The sequence below is a fragment of the Mustela lutreola genome, chromosome 18 (assembly GCF_030435805.1).
Source record: "Mustela lutreola isolate mMusLut2 chromosome 18, mMusLut2.pri, whole genome shotgun sequence".
Taxonomy (NCBI): Eukaryota; Metazoa; Chordata; class Mammalia; order Carnivora; family Mustelidae; genus Mustela; species Mustela lutreola.
This window is the reverse complement of record NC_081307.1, coordinates 25,014,633-25,036,735: the sequence shown is the minus strand read 5'-3', so window position 1 is coordinate 25,036,735 and position 22,103 is coordinate 25,014,633. Positions and strand designations below refer to the sequence as shown.

The following is a 22,103-nucleotide window of genomic DNA, read 5'->3' as shown; positions in this document are numbered from 1 at the left end:
TGGTCAGCATTTCTAAGGCACCTCCGGTACTGCGAACAAACGCTGTGTCTCCGTCTGGCAGAGACCACTCCAAGGCTGCTACTGTTGCCCACCGCCTTGTAAAAAGGGGAGAAGGAAGAGCTGCAGAACCTAAGGAGGCCTGGGGCGACATATTTTAATTTCATTACTTGAAAGTATAGAATTATATTTAAATTTCTTCTTATCTACACTGGTTTAAAATAGCTTTATTCCTCTAGTGGATGTTCTCTTGATTCAGCAACCAAATCACTTAACCAATTCTCTTGACCAAATCACTTAATCAATTAATTGAGAAAAGTCATATTACTTTACTTTAGCAGAGATCATCTTAATTTTAACATAGTGGGACGTTGACTTCCTATGAGAGCAATTAAGCAAAATTCCACGTATTTTCAAAGCTTTCTATATATAAACATTTTCCATTCACCTCAGAATCTTTGATAAAAATGCACAGCATGTACTCGAAACTTAAAAGCGAAGGTAAGATTTATTTTCTTCAAACACAGGCAAATTTAAAAGGAAGGTAAAAGTCATTGACTTTCACACAACCTAAAACAATACTGTTAGTACTGCAGTGACTAAAGGGCTCCCAATTACAAAGGTCAGTTAAGTGAAAGAAGGCAAAGGCAGCAGAAGCCGGACGCTAAGGATAAAAGCAAAAATAGATCCAATGCAGCATTTTGAGAATGAAGATCAATGAAAATAGGTGCTCAACATCGTATCACTTATAGCAGCATTTTCTATATTGTTAGGAGACAACCTTTCTAGTCCAGCATTTCCTCTTTGCTGGTTCCTGACATTTGCCTTAATCAAAACCAATACTTAAGCCCCAAATTTTCATGATCTGAAATGAAAAGGCAACACATTGCATTGCCTCATCTACAAAGTACTCAGCTATCTCGGGCAGTGAGGAGACAGGGTGAAAACACAAACAGAAGGGCAAAGGAGGGGCAGCATCATATTTTACTTAACCATTCCCCTGAGTAATAAGGCAGCAGGTTGTCCTTTCGATCAAAACTACTTTTATAAAGTAAGACAAATGCCCTTGCTTGCTCAGTGGTGAAGGTCTTCAAAAGAAATCCACTGAAAAGATGAGGTACAGGAAAATTATGATCTAAACCATAAAAAAGGACTAAAATATGAGTGAACACTGTATGTTATCATTTAGTGCTGTAATTCTCAGAAATCCTATGAATAAACAGTCTTATTGCTTCTGCTTATGATGGCATAGAAATTAATGAGACAGTTAATAGAGCAAATCACTAATAAAGTAGAGGTAATGGCATATCTATTTGTTGAGCTTCACCAGCAGGAAAATAAAATGCAGCACGTACCAATTTTATCAAATCAAGCCAGTAGTTCCATAGATAAAATAATTAGGTAGCTCTCTGTTTGCTTACCTGTAAGGACAGCTTTTGCTGAAGAATCTGCCAGGTCCAGGGCTGATTTCCCATCAGTGTTCCGAATGTTTGGATCAGCTCCGTGCTGCAGCAGCACTGTGCAGGGAAAGCAGAAACAGTATCTTACCTCAGGGATACAGAGATTATTTACTGGTAAGTGTCGCCTCGGCATGGTGTAGGCATAAACATACATTGCACAATTTTCTCTCTTTCAAGAAAAAAAAGGAAGAAAGAAAGCAACAGAAAGATGGAAAAAAAGCACTGCAGCAAAGGATCCTCTCTAGAGTAAAGCAAAGTTGGCAACTTGTGGTACAGTATTATCACATGACTTAACATCATAAACATGAAACTAGAAAAATCTTGCACTAGACGGTTTGGGTTTGCCTCCTTCGGGCAGCAGAATGGGAAGCTGTGTGCTCACTGCCTCGCACCATAAAATCTGCAACCCGTGAACCTTCCTATCTTTACTACCACTGTGGCTGCTTGTTGCTGCTGCTTTACTGCTGAATTTCCTAACGCTTCCTCTGCTCAGAATAGTTGTAATACTGTGCAAGCCTTTTAGTGGCTCACTGCTTACATATGAAACTCACCATAACATACTGGCTCGCTTCCAAGAAGTTTAGCAGACATGGTAATGCATGCAACTCTAGTCCCCTGCAGTCGAGCTGCAAAAAAGCACTGCCTTCCACAATAACTCTTCCTATGAAAAATGTTTAGGAACAGAAACTCAATCACTATAATATATGCTAAGAAATGAGTGTTGCACATGCTATATTCAGTAGAAAGTGGCTACAGAGAATCCTTAGACATGGACGCTCCCAAAAGACAGAAGCACTTGTTTAAGTAAAATCCAGATGGAGTAATTTATTAATCCAAAACATTTCTCAACCACATCTGGTATGTGAGTGTACGGGGGTGAGAGGGGTGTTGTTGTAATGCTACCCAAACAATGGTTAAGCTAATACATACGTTAAAAACTGGTCCGAGCAAGCAAGGTTCAATTCCAAGTTAGAAATTCTAACAGTTCGGATAGCTACAATTTTGTGTACTCCAGAGAAGAACAGTAGCTGTTACTACTTACTGCTAGCCTAAGAACATAAATTTAAAACAAAGCAGAAATATTAAATTCAAATAAGTAGTTTGAGACCTGTTATATAATATCTAAAAACATTTGCGCTACTACCGTTGATGAGTCCTGAATTTTCATTCACTGACATTCCAAGTACATCCTTTGTAATATTTGGAAGGCAATCCTCCTATATTACTAAGGAGTAAGTCCCACTGTTTATTAGGCTCTTCTCCTTCCTTTTATCCATAAGCCACTTGGTCAATAGCTTCATTATAATGTACAAAGGATCAGCCTTCTCTAGAATTAAGACACACCTGCCGGAACAGTGTACATCAGTACCTCTTGCATTAAATCTTTGCTACTTTCAGATCTGGGACAGTAAAAACAAGTCGTGGTTCAGAGATTTTGCCAAGTGCTTCTGTATTATTTCACCCTGGAATGTAAGCAATCATAATTATTTTCTAGATGTTTATAAACTGACTCGAGAGTAAGTAGAATAAAATAGCAAGTATCACAGATCAAACTGTAGTTACTCTTCCATCAGCAAGAATAAGTTTTCATGGCAACAGTTTTGTGAGGTTTTTGTTTTGTTTTGTTTTTTAAGATTTTATTTATTTATTTGACAGACAGAGATCACAAGTAGGCAGAGAGGCAGGCAGGGAGGAGGGGGAAGCAGGCTCCCTGCTGTGCAGAGGGCCCCGATGCGGGGCTCGAGCCCAGGGTCTTGGGCTCATGACCTGAGCCAAAGGCAGAGGCTTAACCCACCCAGCCACCCAGATGCCCCAGTTTTTTGTTTTTGATTCCAAGAAGGAATGGTCTTCCAAGAAGACCCAACATGAAGGTCTGGCTTGTAAAGGGTCTTTATCATGAAGCAGACTCGTGTATCACATGTAAAGGTGACAGCTATCACTTTATCTTTACTAAGCTGTTCACTGATCACATGAAAAGGGCAGGAAAACAAGGAAGTAACAGCTACCATGAAATGCAGAGATTTCTAATGCATATCTGGAGAACTTCAGAGCCTGCTTTAAACAAGTAAAGCAATATCTTAATTTAACAAGACCTGACAATAATACGATGCGAGCTTTTATTGTGCAGCTTACAAGGTAGAGGCAAAAACCTGAAAGCCTTCTTGTTCCTCCAAAAGTCATCAAAAACCTCAATCTTTTTTGTTGTAGCTGGTATTTTAGCTATTATCTCTCTGCTACTTTACAATAGAAATCTGCCATTACAGTTCAGCTGCAGTTTTGCTTTATTTGGGGTGACTTTTAAAGGGTAATCTTTTTACTAGAAATATCTGTTTTCTAAAGATTTTGAGTCCCATTATTTCTTCCATCAGACCTGAATGCACAGAAACATCCGTGCTGAGTAATGCGGCAGCAGAGAAAAAGAAGTTGAATTTTCTGAGCCTGATGCTGACTACAAAATCCACATTAGAAAATACTCAACCATTTTTAATTAATTGGATAGCAGTTAATTAAAACAACAAAACTCAGTAGAATCAAGAGTTTGGGGGGCAATAAAACCATCCACAACCAGAAGAAAGCTAACCTCTGACTTGTATAAAAGGGCAGTGCTGGGAAGATTACATGAGAACAGAGCGGCAATGCAAAGGCACTAAGCGCTGAGCCTGATATTACCCAGCAGCTAATGATAATATTTAAAGTGCATTTGTAAATGCAGACCTTGTTTATACTTTCAACTCTGCCACTAACTACTGATTCAACGCTCTGTCCTAGAGCCAACTCTTTAGATCTTCACAAATAGTACATACATATAAGACTGTAGACATAGGGTCTCTGAATTCATCCCGGCCTCAACCTCATCCTTACAGAGGAAAAGTAGCCACAGACAATATTTAAAAGAATGTGTGTGGCTGTGTTCCAATAAAATTTTATTTATGGACAGTGTAGTATGAATTTTGTATAATTTTCATGTGTCACAAAATACTAGTATTGTGAATTTTTTAAAATCGTTAATGAATGTAAACAATACTTAGCTTATAGGTCATACAAAAAGCAAGGGGTGAGCTGTATTTGGCTCATAGGTCAGAGTTTGCCAACTCCAACCTTGGGCAGTGACAGTATGGTCTCTTTGCAATCCACAGACATTGAAATAAGCACAGAAATTAAGAGGCAGCATTTAGAATTGCGTATGTTCTTTTAAAATTACTTATTCTCATATTTCATTTTTATTATACTTTACAAAATTACTGGCCTGCCATGTACTGGAGAGGAAGAAAACTGGTCCTCTACCACATACAGTTTGAGAAGCAATGAGCCAGGGCACATGTAAAATTCTCTGGGCCAGAGTTCCAGGTCTATAAAGTGAAGGAGCTGGACTAGGTAGATGATTTCTAGATATCTAAGGTATTTTATTGGCAAAGACGTAAAATATTATGTTCTGAAATCCTAATTTAAAAAAAAAAGAGTTACTTCAAGTAGAATCTTTTCCTCCCCTACCGTCTAAATAAAAATTTAAAAAATCATTTTTGATTTACCCTAACACTTTGACAAAACTCAAAGTTGAGCCCATCATCAATGGAAGTTGTGGGGTATATATTAAAACGTCCCAAGCTTCTCCCAAGCAATTCCTCCAATCAAATTGCTGTTTTACACTATTCTCTAAGGGGATCTGTTTCCCTATTTTTTAACATCAGAAGAACAGCACATACATCAGGCAAAGGTAACAACAATGGCTTTCAAGAATGTCAGTCTACACTTGACCTGGTGACATGAACAACTCTCAATTCTCGCTGCTTCAAATTCTGCTTTCAAAGTTCTGAGCTACCAAACAATAACAAAATATGACCTGTAATACATAATGCAATTAAAAATCCATCTTGTAACATCAATATACACTGACAAGACACTAATATGTAACAAATTCCCCCTTAAAAGTAACACAAATGTCTGAAGAAAAGTTCCCAAAATATACAAACAATATACAAGGTAACGTTTGAAAGAAAAACAAGGAAACTAAAATCTGAATAACACCCAGTATATAAATTCAAGACTACTGTGGCCCTTCAAAATCTCCTTGCACTATCTTTAACCGATTAGGTCATCATCAAATCTGGAATCCCAAATGACTTAACTGTATCCAATTGTTCAACTCATTTATCTCAAATCCATTTATCTCATTTTGAGTTTAGGAGGATGGAGAAAATACAGCAGCTGGCATAACAACAGATAGCTAAAACTAAGGTAGGATTACAATATTTAAAATGTCATTCTCAAAAGAGCTCATGGCAAGAAGGACATGTGATTTTCCTATTTCTGGTACAAGCATTCAGCTATAATGAGCCAGATTCATGCCTTTACCCTGTGACCAGCAAACACAGTAGGAACTAAAATTGTTTCATTTCTCAAAACTATTAAATTTAAGCATTCATTTCATTTTAATTCTTCCAAAAAAAGAAAATATTCCTACATGTACACAAAGCCTATCAAATTCCTAGAAAAATAAAAAGTACTATTATGTAAATCATATTTATATTTTGGATAAATTATATTTAATTACAGGTATTATTAATTTATTTAAGAAGACAAAAGAAGGGATGACTGGGTGGCTCAGTGGGTTAACCCTCTGCCTTTGGCTCAGACCATGATCTCAGGGTCCTGGGATGGAGCCCCATATCGGGCTCTCTGCTCAGGAGGGAGCCTGCTTCCCCCTCTCTCTCTTTGCCTACTTGTGATCTCTGTCTGTCAAATAATTAAATAAAATCTTAAAAAAAAAAAAAAAAAGAAGATAAAAGAAACAGAAACAGTATGAATTTTCCAAGCTAAAAACATAGCAAGGGGCGCCTGGGTGGCTCAGTGGGTTAAGCCTCTGCCTTCGGCTCAGGTCATGGTCTCAGGGTCTTGGGATCGAGCCTCACAACGGCCTCTCTGCTCGGTGGGGAGCCTGCTTTCCCCTCTCTACCTACTTGTGATCTGTCTCTCTCTCTCTCTCTGTCAAATAAATAAATAAAATCTTAAAAAAAAATAAACTGTTAAAAACATAGCAAGACTTTTAGGTAAATTATCAAAAAGTGTTTAGTATAATTTTCACTATAAAAGGTAAAAATTCTCTATTAATATCATAAATGCTTTGTTACATGAATTTTAGAGTTACATTAATAGTCTAAAACTGTTCCTCACAATGAACACTCAACCTTTTTTTAAGATTTTATTTTTATTTATTTATTTGACAGAGAGAGGGAGAGAGCACAAGCAGGGTGAACGGAGTGGCAGTGAGAAGCAGACTCCCCACTGAGCAGGGAGCCCAATGTGGGACTTGATCCCAGGACCCTGGGATCATGACCTGAGCCAAAGGCTGATGCTTCACCATCTGAGCCACCCAGGCATATGAACACTCAATTTTTTTTTTTTTTAAGATTTTATTTATTTGAGAGAGAGCGAGCGAGCATGAAAAGGGCAAGGGGCAGATGGAGAAGCCGGCTCCCTGATGAGCAGAGGGCCCTGTGATGTGGGACTTGATCCTGGGACTCCAGGATCATGACCTGAGACGAAGGCAGTTGCTCAACCAACTGAGCCACCCAGGTGCCCTGGACACTCAATTTTTAAAGAAGTTATGTTTATGTCAAAATGTGTTTCATAGTCATCTTACTCTTTAATATTCATTTGACTTAGCTTCCAAAATTGAGTCACAAAAGGACTATATGCATTATAATTTTTAGCAAATAAAACCCAATTTTAGAGCAAAATATCAAGGAATCAAATTTTAACTAACTACAATCTTCAGTGTATAGGACTCTCACCAACACACATGCTTTTAAAAGACATTTTTTCTAAATGATATATATGACATATTCTGTGATTGATACATATGCAGACTGCCTCTCCCACAGAAACATGTGCAATAATTGTATAATACTAGTATTATACCACTATAATGCTGTATGTATTTATATATGGTACATTATTATTTGAAAAGCCATTTATTTCTTCATTCAGGATACATTTTACATGGCATAAACGTAAATTACCGTATTTTATTTTAAAAAAATCATTAAGAATTTATTTATCACTAAGAGTAAACATGAAAATTCAAGTAACATGAATATATACACATACATACACATACAAACACACACACATATATATGGTATGATCCTATATAGTAGTATGGCTTATTGAATTTGGATTAGAACTTACATGACACAATTTCCTATTTTCAGTATTAGCTGAACAATCCTTGGGCTGTAAACAGTGAACAAAACTGGAGTTGAAACAAAAATGTAACTTCTTAAAATCATCTAAGAGCTAATGAGATAAAGAATTCTTAGCCCAGGGGCGCCTGGGTGGCTCAGTGGGTTAAGCCTCTGCCTTCAGCTCAGGTCATGATCTCAGTGCCCTGGGATCAAGCCCTGCATCGGGCTCTGTGCTCAGCAGGGAGCCTGCCCCCCCTCCCCATCTGCTTGTCTCTCTGCCCACTTGTGATCTCTGTCTCTCAAATAAAGAAATAAAATCTTTTAAAAAAATAAAAAGAATTACTAGCCCAAAACTAGGGAGCAAATGGGAATCCAGAGGATAAATGTATATGGAAACTGTCTTTGTTCTGAAAGCAATTACTAATACAGAAAAATATAAGCTGTCCTTGCAGTGTCTCAAAGGGCAAAGGGAAGAGCAATCATTGCTGGGCCCCCCAAAGTAAAGATTCTAACAAAAACTGTCCCCACACAAAAAGGGCTATCCTCAGGATGAGGATAAAGTGACATGAACTCACCCTAATACAGAACCACACATCTGATTGGAAAAACAGGGTGTCCAAACTATCTGAAGCCTCGAATTTGATTCTAAGGTGGTCCCAGATTGGCAGTAACATCAGGGTATCTGGCAAACATATATGCCCATCCTCTCAGGGGAGGGTACCTTCATCAAAGGGCAAAAAGTTAGTCCTGTCAATAAATTTGTAGTAAAATGCCCAGCACAGAGCCAAGATAACCAGGCAGAGGTAATCTAAAATGCAGAAGCAACAACTAACATCAATAAACAACACAAAAAATAGACTCATAAAAACTTCAAATACCAGAAAGAACTACCAGTTACAATATAAAAAGAACTATGTTTATTGTGTTTAATGAAATAAAAGACAAGCTGAAATATGAAACTATAAAAAGTGGTAAGGCAAATTTGTAAAACAACCAAAAAGAACCTCTAGAAATAAAAATACAATTAACTGAAATTACAAATGAAGGCTTTGGTTTCCAGCCAAGATGGAGTAACAGCAGACTAGCCCTCTCTTCCTAATGTAAATAATTGCGGAACTGGACAAAATATATGAAGCAACTCATTGACGGCAGCGATGAACAATAGTGTTCAACTGTGATCTTCGAAAGAAAGGAAACTCAAAAGGTGGCTACCATAATCACTCAACTACTCTGCCTGTGGCAATGTGGCAACCGCCTGCATACAGCTAGAAGAATCAGAGCAGAACACGGCTGGTATGTTGAGCTGAGAAGACAAGTGATCTGAATTCGGAGTAGATAAACTGGTTGGAATCTGCCGGATGGCAAGCTGGAGAGGAGGGACTCTACAGACAGCAGGGCTCAGATGTTTGTGTGGGGACCCCTGCTGATAACAAGGCTGTGGGCTGGCCTGTATAGTTTGTGTAAGACAAGGCCATCTGAGACTTAACAGTAGTTGCTATTGGGTTGAGCAAAAAACAGTTACTTGAGGTCAAAAAGTGCTGGGGGTTGGTGGGGGGAGTAGGGCTGAGAGAAACTGGAAGTCTGGCTGTAAGAAAGCACAGAGATCCTAAAAACACCTCTTCAACACCGTGCAGAGCTGAGAAACAAAAGACCACCTTAGAGCAGAGAGCTGGGGTCTACAAAGTCACTGATCTCCTTGTTTTGCTGCTGGTAGTAACATTTGCACATGGTGCAAAAGTAACAAAATTGCTGGTAACGTGGTACAAATCAAGGCAGTGGCACCCAACTATACTAGTGATCAGTGCATTCTTCACGACCATGCAATCACCTTAAAAGAAAAAACAAGCAGTTTCATTTTAGAATGTCCTTAATGACAGTAAAAATTATTAATTTTACTAAACCTTGACCCTTGGATTCACATCTTTTTAATGTTCTCTGCAAAGAATTGGAACACGCCTCAAGGACTGCAGCCAATGGAAAGGCATAAGAGTTGTCTCAATCAGACGGCTTGGGTGATTACTGAGGCTACACACTGAACTAGCCACTGTTTGTCCTGATGCATCCTTTTTAATGAAAATAAATATGAACAGAAATACTATGGTCATTCAGACTTGGGTATCTGGCAGGCATTTTTTTTAATGTAAATGATAAAATTTAAGCGTTCAAGCAAAAATTAGAACTTTGTAAAATTCTTAATCTACCTACATGAACTTGAACTTACTGTAAATACTTATGCTCTTCTGCTAACATTGATGTAACAAAAGTAATTTTTTGATGTGGTATTTAAAATGTGTCAACATTTTGGAATTTCTGTCTAAGTGAATCAATACTTTCAAAGTGACCAACGGAAACTGTTACAAAATCATGTCTGGGTACAAATTCCTTCAAAGTGAAACACAGACTAATTTACTGTGATGTTACAGAATAGAAAAAGTTTTCTGTTATGGTTTGTTTCCATATTGCAATTACTCATTTAGAAACTACCACTTGCTATGTTTGGATTGGGATATCAAAGGAGAATATTCATAATTATTTGAAAATGTTATTAAATACATTGCCATCTTCCAACTAAAATCTGAATCTACGTCATCAGAACATAACTGCACACAGAAGCAGGTATGACAATCCAGCCGACTCCGATTAAGCCAGATAATAAAGACTATTTGCATTAATGCCAGTATTTTTACTAACTTTTTGTAGTTTTGATTTCTAAATGTTCTATATGATTCATATAAATAAAGCTCTTCAGAATGCAAAAAGGCCAAAATACTTGAAAACTGCCCTAGAATAAGCCCTAATCTAGACACACCCTAATAAATTATAAAACCAAACTTCAACAAGATCTGCAGAGGAGACAGTATGAACACTGAGTTCCACTAAGATGAAGATCTTAGGAAACACCTTCCACAGAAATGCACTAATAGAGCATAACCCCAAACATGCAGAAGTTCAGGGTGACTTCCTAGCAACCAAACTATGCAAATACACTAATAAAAAATTTTCAGAGCAAGATAGATAAAAATAACATTGCAGCCTCCAAAATATCTACCACTGGATAAGAAAATTACTAGACATATAAGGAAAAATGAAAATGTGATCCATAATCAAGAACAACAACAACAACAACAAAAGTCAAAAGAAATCATATCCAAGATGGCCTAGATGTTGGACTTAGCAGACAAGGACTTTAAAGCAATTATTACAAATGAATTCAAGGAATTAAAGGAAAATATGATATGAAAAAGTAAAGAGAGGAAGATACTCCAAGAATCAAGTTGGAAATTCTATACTTGTAAAGTTAAAGGGATCATGCCACCAATTTCAAGATTTATTATAAAGCTACAGTAATTATGACAGTGAATTACTGGGATAAAAACAGATATTTAGAACAACAAAAAAGAAAACAGACCAACACATGTACGATCAATTGATTTTCTATAGAGAAAGCAAGGTAATACAATGATCGAAAGAAAAAATAATCTTTTGAACAAATCATGCTGGAACAACTGCTATCTACAGACAAGAAAAAGGAAAAATACAAATGAAATTTGACTCTTACCTCACAGGACACAAACAAATTACCTCCAAACGAGACATACACTTAAATATAAAAGTTAAAACAATAAAACCCATAGGACAAATCATTGAAGAAAATGTTTATGACTTTGAGACAGAAAGATTTTTTTAAGATAAAAAGGCCTAAGTCATAAAAAAATCTCGATCAATTGTACTTCATAAAAATTAAGATTTTCTGCTTTTCAAATGACACATTTACAAACATGAAAAGGAAAGCTACAGACTAGAACAAAATGCAACAAATACATGTGGTGACAAACTCAGATCCAGATTATATAATACTGAGACCATAAAAATGACTCTGAAGTAAAATAGTCAAGAAATAGCTTTTTTATTGTGTAAAAAGCCCTAAGCTTCTAATAACTTTTTTAGTCTTTGCCTTTCATACAGAAGTCACCAAAAAATCAGAATTCTGTCAATATCTGGGATTAGCATGCCTGTGATACATTACTTAATTTCACCTGCCTTTCGTGTCTAATTAGATGCCTACTTATTACTTTTTTCCATGTCCCTCACTGGAAAAAAAATAAGACCGCGTTTCTTTTTTTTAAAAAGTTCAAAAAAATCAAATTCTCTATAAGTCTGCTTCACTTGTTAATGGCAAAACATCTTAGTTAACCACTTAAGAACACAGCTGTGGTTAAGAATTAGAAGGCAGGGGTTAGAGACCTGGTTCCGCCACCTCCCGGTTCTGGGGCCCTAGAACTCCATTCTCTCTGCTCTTCCGTTTTCTCTTCTGTAAAAAGGAGGTAACAACAGTGCCCAACACATGGCACCTAATTAGGACAAAAGATAACAAAACTAATAAATATTTGAGGAGTCTTTAGAACAGTGCCCAGCATATAGTAGGCAAAGGAGATTAGGAGGTACAAACTTCCAGTGATAAAATAAATAAGTCATGAGGATATGAAGTACAGTGTGAGGTAGATTCTCAAAAATATCCTAACTTTGGTGACAAATGGTAACTAGACATACCATGGAGATCACCATAATGTATACCTGAGACATTAGAGAATATTTCCTCCCTCAGAAAATTAATCCAAGTAAATAAAAATTTACTGAATTCACAAAGAAGAGAAGTTCTTTATGATCAAATTTTGGTAAGAAATATTATAATAATAATAAAAGAATCCTCCACTTAGATTTTTGTTCCCATTGTCATATTTACCTATAAATATAGACAATCAAGAAATTTTTAAAAGGCCCACTGCTCTAAAGTAACTTAGAAACAGATTATTCTGTTATATATAGCAGATTTTTAGAGCCAGAAATCAATGACATGACCTTCTGCAACAGAGTTAAACCAGGCCACAATACATCTGGGAAATCAGCATTAACTGCTTACACAAGCCACAATTTAAGATAAAGCACCCTGAAATAAATATAAGAATGATTATAACAGGGGTGCCAGGTGGCTCAGTGGGTTGAGCCTCTGCCTTTGGCTCAGGTCAAGATCCTAGGATTCTGGGATGGAGCCCCGCATCAGGCTCTCTGCTCACCAGGGAGCCTGCTTCCCCAACCCCCTCTCTCTGCCTGCCTCTCTGCCTACTTGTGATCTCTGTCTGTCAAATAAATAAATAAAATCTTAAAAAAAAAAAAAAAAAAAAAAAAAAAGGAAAGAATGATTATGACAAAGGAGATCTCTTTCTACTTGGAAACCCCAGAGAGTCAAGTCTAAAAGAAAGTACTGTCCAGGAGTCAGACAAACCTGGGTTTTAGAATACTGCTCTGTCCTTTACAACTGTCTGACCTTATGCAAGTTACTTCAACTCTATCAATCTCAATTTCCTCTTTCATACAACACTACCCTTCTCAGAGAACTCCCGTTATAGTTGAGACAATACATATAAACCTAGTGTGGCTCTTGGCACACAATAGGGACTCACTATAATACCCTGTCCCTTCGATCAGGATCTTTTCATCTGCCTTTCAAAAACAGAATCATGTACACAGAAAGTGCTAAAAATGCACCTGCTGGAATGAAATAAAGGCTAAATGGTAAGAGCCCTACAAACAATGAATTCATTTGTGCCAAGTCAAATATTGTTTTATGCTTCCTTTTATTTAGGGGGAGATTGCTTTTTCCAAAACCTGACTACTCAGCCTAATGAAACACTTAATAAGGAACAAAGCAGATAACTTTAGTCTGACTTTTCACCGTTCTAAGGGACAATGACCATGTGCATAAGGGTGCTTCCCAATCTGTCTCTTTCTGGGAAACCTTCCCTAAACTGTCACTCGCATCACCCCTCTCTCAAGTCTCAAGGATTTAGTATTCCAGGCAAACTCCCCATTAGTAAAAAAATGTTAAGACCAATTAAAACTAGTCTTCATACCACTAGATACAAGGTTTAAAATTACACATTTAAAAGCATTTTCCACAAGGAACATAGGGTTGAGCCCATACCATGACATCCTGATTCTGCTTTGGGTGATGGGCATTAAGGAGGGCACGTGATCTGATGGGCCCTGGGTGTTATACACAACTAACGACACATTGAACGCTACCTCAAAAACTAATGATGTATTATATGTTGGCTAACTGAACTTAACATAAATAAAAATATTTAAAAAATTAATTATATCATTACTATCATTTTCCTGTACCTCTGAGAACGGATTCAACAGACTGAACTTCAAGGCGCTGTTGTACTTTCCAGTCTGACAAAGAATATAACTCTTTAAGTCTTCATTCTTTAGGAAAGATACCAAATAATTTTTTTAAACTGACTTTTGTTTTTTCTATTGGATTTTATAAATTATCCTATTAACACTATTCTTTTCTTTCTTCTTTGTTTTTTGCTTTACTTTTTATCCTGTGGCTTATTTTATAACTGGTCCTTCACCTGTCTTGCCCACAAACATCCCAAACCAATATTATAGTATTTTTAAAAACAGTTATTCGATCATATTTTTATATCCCACCTCAGCTCCTTTCTCCCATGTCGAAGAAAAACAACTGATTTCATACCTCACTAAATCACAATTCAAGTTTAAAAAATTACACAGGCTATGAAACAAAGGACATAAACTAATTCACATTGATGATAACAAAGAACAGCATACGGTAACTGCCACCCAGTCCATCATTAAGCTTTCACTGAGTGTCAGAATCCAAAACCCACCTATGAAGAACACCTTACTGTTGCTACCCGGAGGGGGGTGGTGAGAATGGATGGGAACAAGCATTTACTGTGGCTCTACCTGCTTTAGTATTTCACATTACTTCCATTAACAACCTAATGCAATATGTAGGATACTTGTTTTATAAATGAGAGACTGAGGTTCACAGCAACTAAATTATTTGTGCAAGATGACAGTTTTTAAGCAGTAAAGTAGAATTCATACCTAATACTAAAGCCAAGCATTTAATTTCTACCTTATCATCCACACAAGTACAAGGCAAGATCGCCCCAGAACTGTAATTCAAGCTTTCTTCTTCTTAGGTCAATTCTGAAAGGCACATCTACACATTTGTCCTAAATACCTTATCTGCTACTCCCACGACCAATGACCTCTTTCTCATCCCATCAAACAATCCCCCTGTGGGAAAGCATGAAACCAAGACACAGAAATAATATCCATGACAGCTCGGGTTCTGTTTTTGGAGACCCACTAGAATACTTCCTGCACTTGCTCCCTCAAACCTCATGCTCTAGCATAATCCTTCTAAAGATCAACACTCAAAACTGTCCCAAAATAGGCACAGCAAATAAGAGGCAAAAGAAAATATACTCCCTCTTTCTCTAACCATGATTATTTGTACCACACACAGCTAATTTAGGAATTTTCAGGCTTGACACAAAATAAACATATATTTGGATACCCTGTGGGATTTCTTATTTCCTTTTTTAAAAAAAAATTATTTATCCATTTAAAGAGAGAGAGAGAGCACGCGTGCACAATGCATAGCTGGGGAGGGCGGAAGGCAAAGGGCAGAGGGCGAGAGAGAATCTCAAGCCGACTCTGCACTGAGCGCTGAGCCCAACACGGAGCTGGATCTAATGACCCTGAGATTATGACCTGAGCTGAAATCAAGAGTCCAACGCTAAATTGACTCAGTAAACCAGGTGCCCCATCGCTGTGGGATTATTTTTTTTTTAATAATTTTTTTATTTTGTTAGTCACCATACAGTAAGCACATCATTAGTTTTTGATGTAGTGCTCCGTGATTCATTGTTTGCATATAACAAACCCGTGCCCTCCTTAATACCCATCACCGGGCTCACCCTTTAACATCCTCTGTTTGTTTACCAGAGTTCACAGTCTCTCATGGTTCATCTCCCCCTCTGATTTCCCACCTTCATTTTTCCTGCCTTCTCTTAATGTCCTCCATGCTATTCTTTATGCTCCACAAATAAGTGAGGCCATATAACTTTCTCTCTCTGTTTGACTTATTTCACTTAGCATAATCTCCCCCAATTCCATCCATGTTGATGCAAAAGTTGGGTATTCGTCCTTTATGATGGCTGAGTAATATTCCATCGTATATTTGGACCACATCTTTATCCACTGACCTGTTGAAGGACATCTCAGCATCTTCCACAGTTTGGCTGTTGTGGCCATTGCTGCTACGAACACTGGGGTGCATGTGGCTCTTCTTTTCTCTACATCTTTATCTTTGGGGTAAATACCCAGGAGAGCAATTGCCGGGTCATAGGGTAGCTCTATTTTTAACTTGAGGAACCTCCACATTGTTTTCCAAAGTGGCTACACCAGCTTGTGTCCCACCAACAGTGTGAGGGGGTTCCCTTTTCTCCACAACTTCTCCAACATTTGTTGTTTCTTGCCTTGTCACTTTTTGCCCTGTGGGATTTCTTAATCATTGTCATACCTAAGGGCAAAATATTAAACAACTCACAGTAATGTTTATTTACTTATTCCTGGATTCTGTTTATGGATGAAAAGTCTAACACCCCCTCCATTTTAAGAGAAAATTAACACATTTCAATAATTTAAGCACGGAAACAAGAGTACCGAAGATTTTTTTAAAGCCTGGAACTGCAATTATTACACTTAACTTTCTGTGTAGTTTGGCCAGCAGAGAATGCGGAGTGGAAAGGACTCTGGGGATCTTTCCCATCTGGGCCTGCTTTTGCCATTTCCGTTGCCACGGAACCATACAAAGCAAGGACACAGCTTTAGTATGTACACGTTTCAGATAACACGATAACCATGTAAAGGGAAAACTGATTACATGAGCCATTTGCCTCAAATACCATTTTCATACAACCACAAACTTAAGCCACGCATCATCTCACTGAAATCCAGACTGTTTTGGATCACCACGGTTAATCTAAAAGTAAAGGCAAATGTAAAATTAATTCCTTTAACAGGCAGACTTGACTCATACGCAAATCCCTGCATCACTTTAAAAAAAAAAGCATGAGGTCTTTTTTTAGTTGCTCTTGGTTTTTTACCTTTTTCCCTCTAATTTAAACATCTTTGATCTATTTCTTAAGGCCTTAGGAGAATTAAGGCATTCACTATGGAATTTCTAATACAACACAATAAGCATATATAAAACTCTCCATATAAATGTGTGTGTGCATGTATGTATATATTTACCATTAACCAGAATGCCTACTAACGTAGTCCCAAATTTATCAGGTAAATGCATAAATACTCTAACTTTCTTGAAAGCAGTTGAACCTAAGTGGGCAAGCTATCAAGATAACAGTGTTCAGTGTCAATGGGGATTTTTTCAGAAGGGAGAAATTACTATTATTCTTGGCTCTTCCTCTCCTTTTTAAGGAACTAAGTGTGGAATTTTGCCAACCTTTACTTTTTATGAAAATGCTATATTGAGACTTGTTTAAAAGATCCCAATTCAGTATTTATATGGAAAACTGATGGTAAAAAATGCCTACGGGAGGTATTCTGGCAGGAAAAAGGAAAAGAGACAATCATGAAACAAAAGCAAGTGAATGATAGTCTCAAGGGCTTCACGGAATCTTCAGTGAATTTTTGTAAAGAGTAAGGAATATGTGAGAAATGACTTTCCTTAATCTAGCTCATTTATGAATGACATATAAATACATAATATGACTAAATCAAGAATCCTACTAGAGATCTTCAGCAGCTACATTTCTTTGATTCTTATTAAAAAGTTGTGGCTTTCCAGGAATTTATGCTAAAGTAATTAAGGTTTACACATATATTTAATGAAGAGGATATTCTCTATAGTACTGTTTATAAAACAAAAGTGTAAAACCAAAAATATTATAAATGGTCTAATACAAAAGATACAAAAATAATGGTTATTTCCATATAATTCTTGACAGCCATTAAAAATAAGATAAAAATATTCATTGATAATGAAATATATTCACAACACAAAGTGAAAAAATAAGAAAATGGCATGCATGGAATGATCCTATTTTTATTATAAAAAGGACTACATATATAGGTACACTGGATCTAACGATATTGTTCAACAGAAATTCCTACAGTAATGGAAATTACTATCATCTGCACACTCTGATATGACAGCCAATAGTCATATATGGTTATTAAGCATTTAAAATGTGACTTAGTGCAACCGAGGAACTAAATTTTTAATATGTTAAGTTTTAGCTTATTTTCATTTAATGGCTACCATATTGGGCAGAAAACAGTGTGACTGCTGTTAGGGTCTATTTTCTAAATCTTCTTTAATGAACACCTATTACGTCTAACAATACTGACAAATAATAAGACAAAACCAAGAAAGTTGTTAATTTTGAGACACTATGTTTAAAATAACAGGAAGTAAAATAAATAAATGAACAAACAAATAAAATAAAATAAGATAAGATAAAATAACAGGAGGGAAGAATGTACCCAAGGCAGTCCAGCACTGATCTCATTCTTCCCAATCCCATCCCCATTGCATGCCATTCCAAGTTCCAGGGCTTTTGACTTCATTAAAGGGCAGGTAACCACGGATCAAGTAAAACTCCACTCATAACAGAGCTCACACAAGGAAAAAATATCTCTTTCTAGATAGCAGATAATGCAAAATGGAGTTACCTGCATTATGAGAGGGATATTACTTTAGGAGTGAGTTACAGTAACAAAAACTTGGTTTAAGTTTTAATAAATACATTATCTTAAGATTTCGTTTTGAGGCTTTTTAAATAAGGCTAGGTAAAGAATACTACTTTAAATGTGCTAATATTACATGATCTAAAAAGCTAAACTCAAAGAAGAAATTATTTGATACACTTAAAGATCGAAATTAATTTTTATGCTTAAAATATATTCTTAAATAAATCCCATTAAGCAGAGAGAACTTTCAGTTCTCAATCAAGAAAACATTTCTATTATAGCAACTTTGTATCAGCTTTAAAGACTGTAGGAAAGTAACAGCTTTCTTTCCCTCACTGATAAAATGGCAGGTAATGTGAATCATCTGCCTCATGCATAGTACATAAATATTAGTTAAATTAATTTGGTTCAGTACTGAGCTGCCTCAAGGGAAAACACTTTATTATTTATCATCCATCCACAGCAATTTGTCCTACATTTGCCACCATCACCTTTTTCTTTCTTCTCCCTACCTCAATTCCTCAGTTCTTGACAGCAGCAATTCAAAGGTAGCAACAAAAAAAAAGTAGCAACAAAAACTGTTGACTGCCTGTTCTTTGCATGAAATCCATAACCAGAATCAGTGCATGACTGGAATCAATATTCACTGACCTACCCTAATGAAGCATAATAATGATTTGGCAAATGATAAATAATCTAAACATAATTTATACCTGACCATAAAATGTGTTTTATATTTCTACATAAATATGGGAGTGCTGGATATTAACTTTAAAATGGAAACACTTCAAAATATCACCTAATCAAGAAGTGGAAAATTACTTGCCTTCCTTATCCCCAAGAACACAGACTTAAAAGTAAAAAGGCCAGAAAGAATCATGCCAACGTCTTATGAAGTGCTTGTTATTCCACACACATTTCTTGAGTATATAATTAGTACCAGGGATAGGCAGTAAGAATACAAGAATGAATAAAAAGATTATTGTTGGTTCCTTACCAGAGAGAACTAACAATCTATCAAGCAACAAGAACCAAGTAAGATCTAAGCGGCACACTACAGAAACATACGACAGGGCACTACCATATTTGGAGCATACTCAAGTTCACACCTTATCTGATTCAGTTTAAGAGACTGGCCCCTCATCCAACAGCTGCATTATAAAGCAAATATATGTTGATTAAAACAATTTTAATTTAATACCTGTGTTTATGACCCTGGCGTATTTGGGGAACAATTCCAAGGTGTTTTTCTCCATAATGACATCCAGACAAGTCATTCTTCTTAAATAATCGGTTCTTTATTGTTTATTTTTACTTTGAATTCAAATTCATAAGCAGTGCTTTCAGTCATGCTAGTCTAGGTTTTGCTGCAGTAACAAAGTGCTCCAGAATCTCATAGGCTTAGCAAAAGAAGTTCATTTCTTAGTCACACAAGTTGGGAAAGTGACAGCAGGAGAGTTTCCTTACTCCCAGGCCTAAGCTAGAGAGAGTTCTGTGTTAAAATGTGGTATCCTCAGAACCAAGGTAGGCAGAGGAAAACTATGCTCTGGTTCTTCAGCTTCTGCCCCAGCGGTGGCGTGTCCCGCTCCTGTTCACGTTCAGTGGAGGGACAAAGAGGGAAAGTAAATATAGTCAGTGGACAGAGGACTGCTGGCTTCTAGAGGCCAACAAGAACTGGAGGTTTAGCCTACATCAGACTAAAAAGACCAGTGTTGGATATTTAAACTGCTCATATTTTCTGTTGATATTGTGAAAATATGGAAATATGGAAAACTATGCAAATTCTACCCAAGCCACTAACATGAAGAAACAGCTGAAAGGACATCTATGTGTCCTCTGATCTCAAAAAAGCAGAGGGAAAGCATAAATGCTAAAAATGTTCAATTGTAAGGAATTGTTGAGCCTTCCTTTATCGAAAGATTTCAGGCAATAAGCTATTAAACATAACCCATTTCCCTAAATTCTAAAATACACCTCCAAATGGCAGGGGCAAAGAATGTTACCGCAAAAATAAGCATGCACATTTTAGATAATTATTTTCTAATTTAAACAAGGTCCATCTAGGGGCGCCTGGGTGGCTCGGTGGGTTGAAGCCTCTGCCTTCGGCTCAGGTCATGATCCCAGGGTCCTGGGATCGAGCCCCGCATCGGGCTCTCTGCTCAGCGGGGAGCCTGCTTCTCTCTCTCTCTGCCTGCTTGTGATCTCTGTCAAATAAATAAAATTTAAAAAAAAAAATAAAAAATAAAAAATAAACAAGGTCCATCTAACTTTTAAATCTTAAAATTGACCTATATATTGTTTTCACTATGGAGTGGCTTATTGTTTCATTTTGATTTTTAAAATGTATCCTAAACAAATTGTTATAATACAATTCAAGAAAAAAACCCTTAAACCCAACTGCTTTCCTGTATTTCTGTAAGTAATTAAAATTATAATCATATTTCACCATAAACTGTTTTTAGCCTAAGAATAACTGTTTAACAGAAATCTTGCCTTTTTATTCGAATGCTGTTGAGACACGAAATACTATTTTATTTTAACTGACTAACTGGACTTCACCAAAATTAAAAACCTTTGCTTGTCCAAAAACACCATGAAGAAAATGAAAGGTGTAAGGCAAAGACTGGGAGAAAGCATTCACAGTACACACACTGTAAGACCTATATCCATAACACAAAAAAAATTCTTACAACTCAATAATAAGAATACCAAAAAAAAAAAAAAAAAAAAAAAAAAGAAAGAAAGAAAAAAATCCGAGCTGAGTCCTCAAAAAAGAATATACACAAATGACCAATAAGTATATGAAAATATGCTCAACACATTCAGCCAACAGGGAAATTCAGCTTTTTATGAAGTTCTACAGACGCATACCATTCCACCTAGCAATCCCACTCATAGGCATCTACCCCAGAGAACTGAAACAGTATGTTCACACCAAGACCTATACACCTGCATCCACAACAGTTCACTTTGTAATAGCCACAGACTGTACACCCCCCAAACGTCCACCAACTGTACTACATCCATGCTGGAACACCATACAACAACAAAAAGGAACCACTGATGAGCACAGTAACTGCCAAGCTTTTAGCTAAACAGACTCAAAAAGAAAAAGAAGACTCAAATAATCAGAATCACACATGAAAGAAGTACATTACTACCAAGTTTACAGAACAAAGAAGAATTGTAAAGAAATATTAGGAGACAAATGGGAAAACTAGATACCCACGTGCCAAAGAATGAAGTTGGACTCTTATCTCACATCACATACAAATATTAACTCCATTTGATCAGAGACCTAAAAAAAGAATTAAAACTATAAATCACAGAATAGTCCCTAGGTTTAGAAGAAAGCACAGGTTAAATCTTCATAACCTAAGATTTGGCAAAGAATATGAAACCAGAGCACAAACAACAAAAGAAAAAAAGTAGACTTTTTAATGTTCATCAAAATTAAAACCTTTTCCACTTTAAAGTACATTATCAAGAAAATGAAAAGATAGCACAGAACAGGGAAAATACTTGCAAATCATTTTTCTGGTATGGAACTGGTATCTAGATACATAAAAAACTCTCATAATTCAATAATAAAGACAATCCAATTAAAAATAAATAAAGGACATAAACAAAGGACTTTTCTCCAAAACCATATAAATGGCCAAAGGGCAAATGAACTCAACATTATGTGCTCAACACTATGCAAAATAAGACCACAACAGGGGCCTCAGTTGGTTAAGTGGCTGCCTCAGTTGGTTAAGTGGCCGCCTTTGGCTCAGGTCATGATCCAGGAGTACCAGGATCAAGTCCCACATCGGGCTCCCAGCTCAGCAGGCAATCTGCTTCTCCCTCTGATCCT

The 22,103-nt window shown here is 36.7% G+C and overlaps 2 protein-coding genes across 2 annotated transcripts in view; one reads left to right on the top strand and one right to left on the bottom strand.

The window, feature by feature from the left end:
• Nucleotides 1-22,103, top strand: part of DUSP4 (dual specificity phosphatase 4) — a 277,349-nt gene that overhangs the window by 168,234 nt on the left and 87,012 nt on the right. The gene's annotated exons all lie outside the window — the stretch shown is intronic.
• Nucleotides 1-22,103, bottom strand: part of TNKS (tankyrase) — a 209,908-nt gene that overhangs the window by 143,888 nt on the left and 43,917 nt on the right. The window contains exon 3 of the mRNA XM_059156236.1: nt 1,419-1,514. Within this exon, the coding sequence (XP_059012219.1) occupies nt 1,419-1,514 (96 nt within the window). The remainder of the gene's footprint in view (nt 1-1,418; nt 1,515-22,103) is intronic.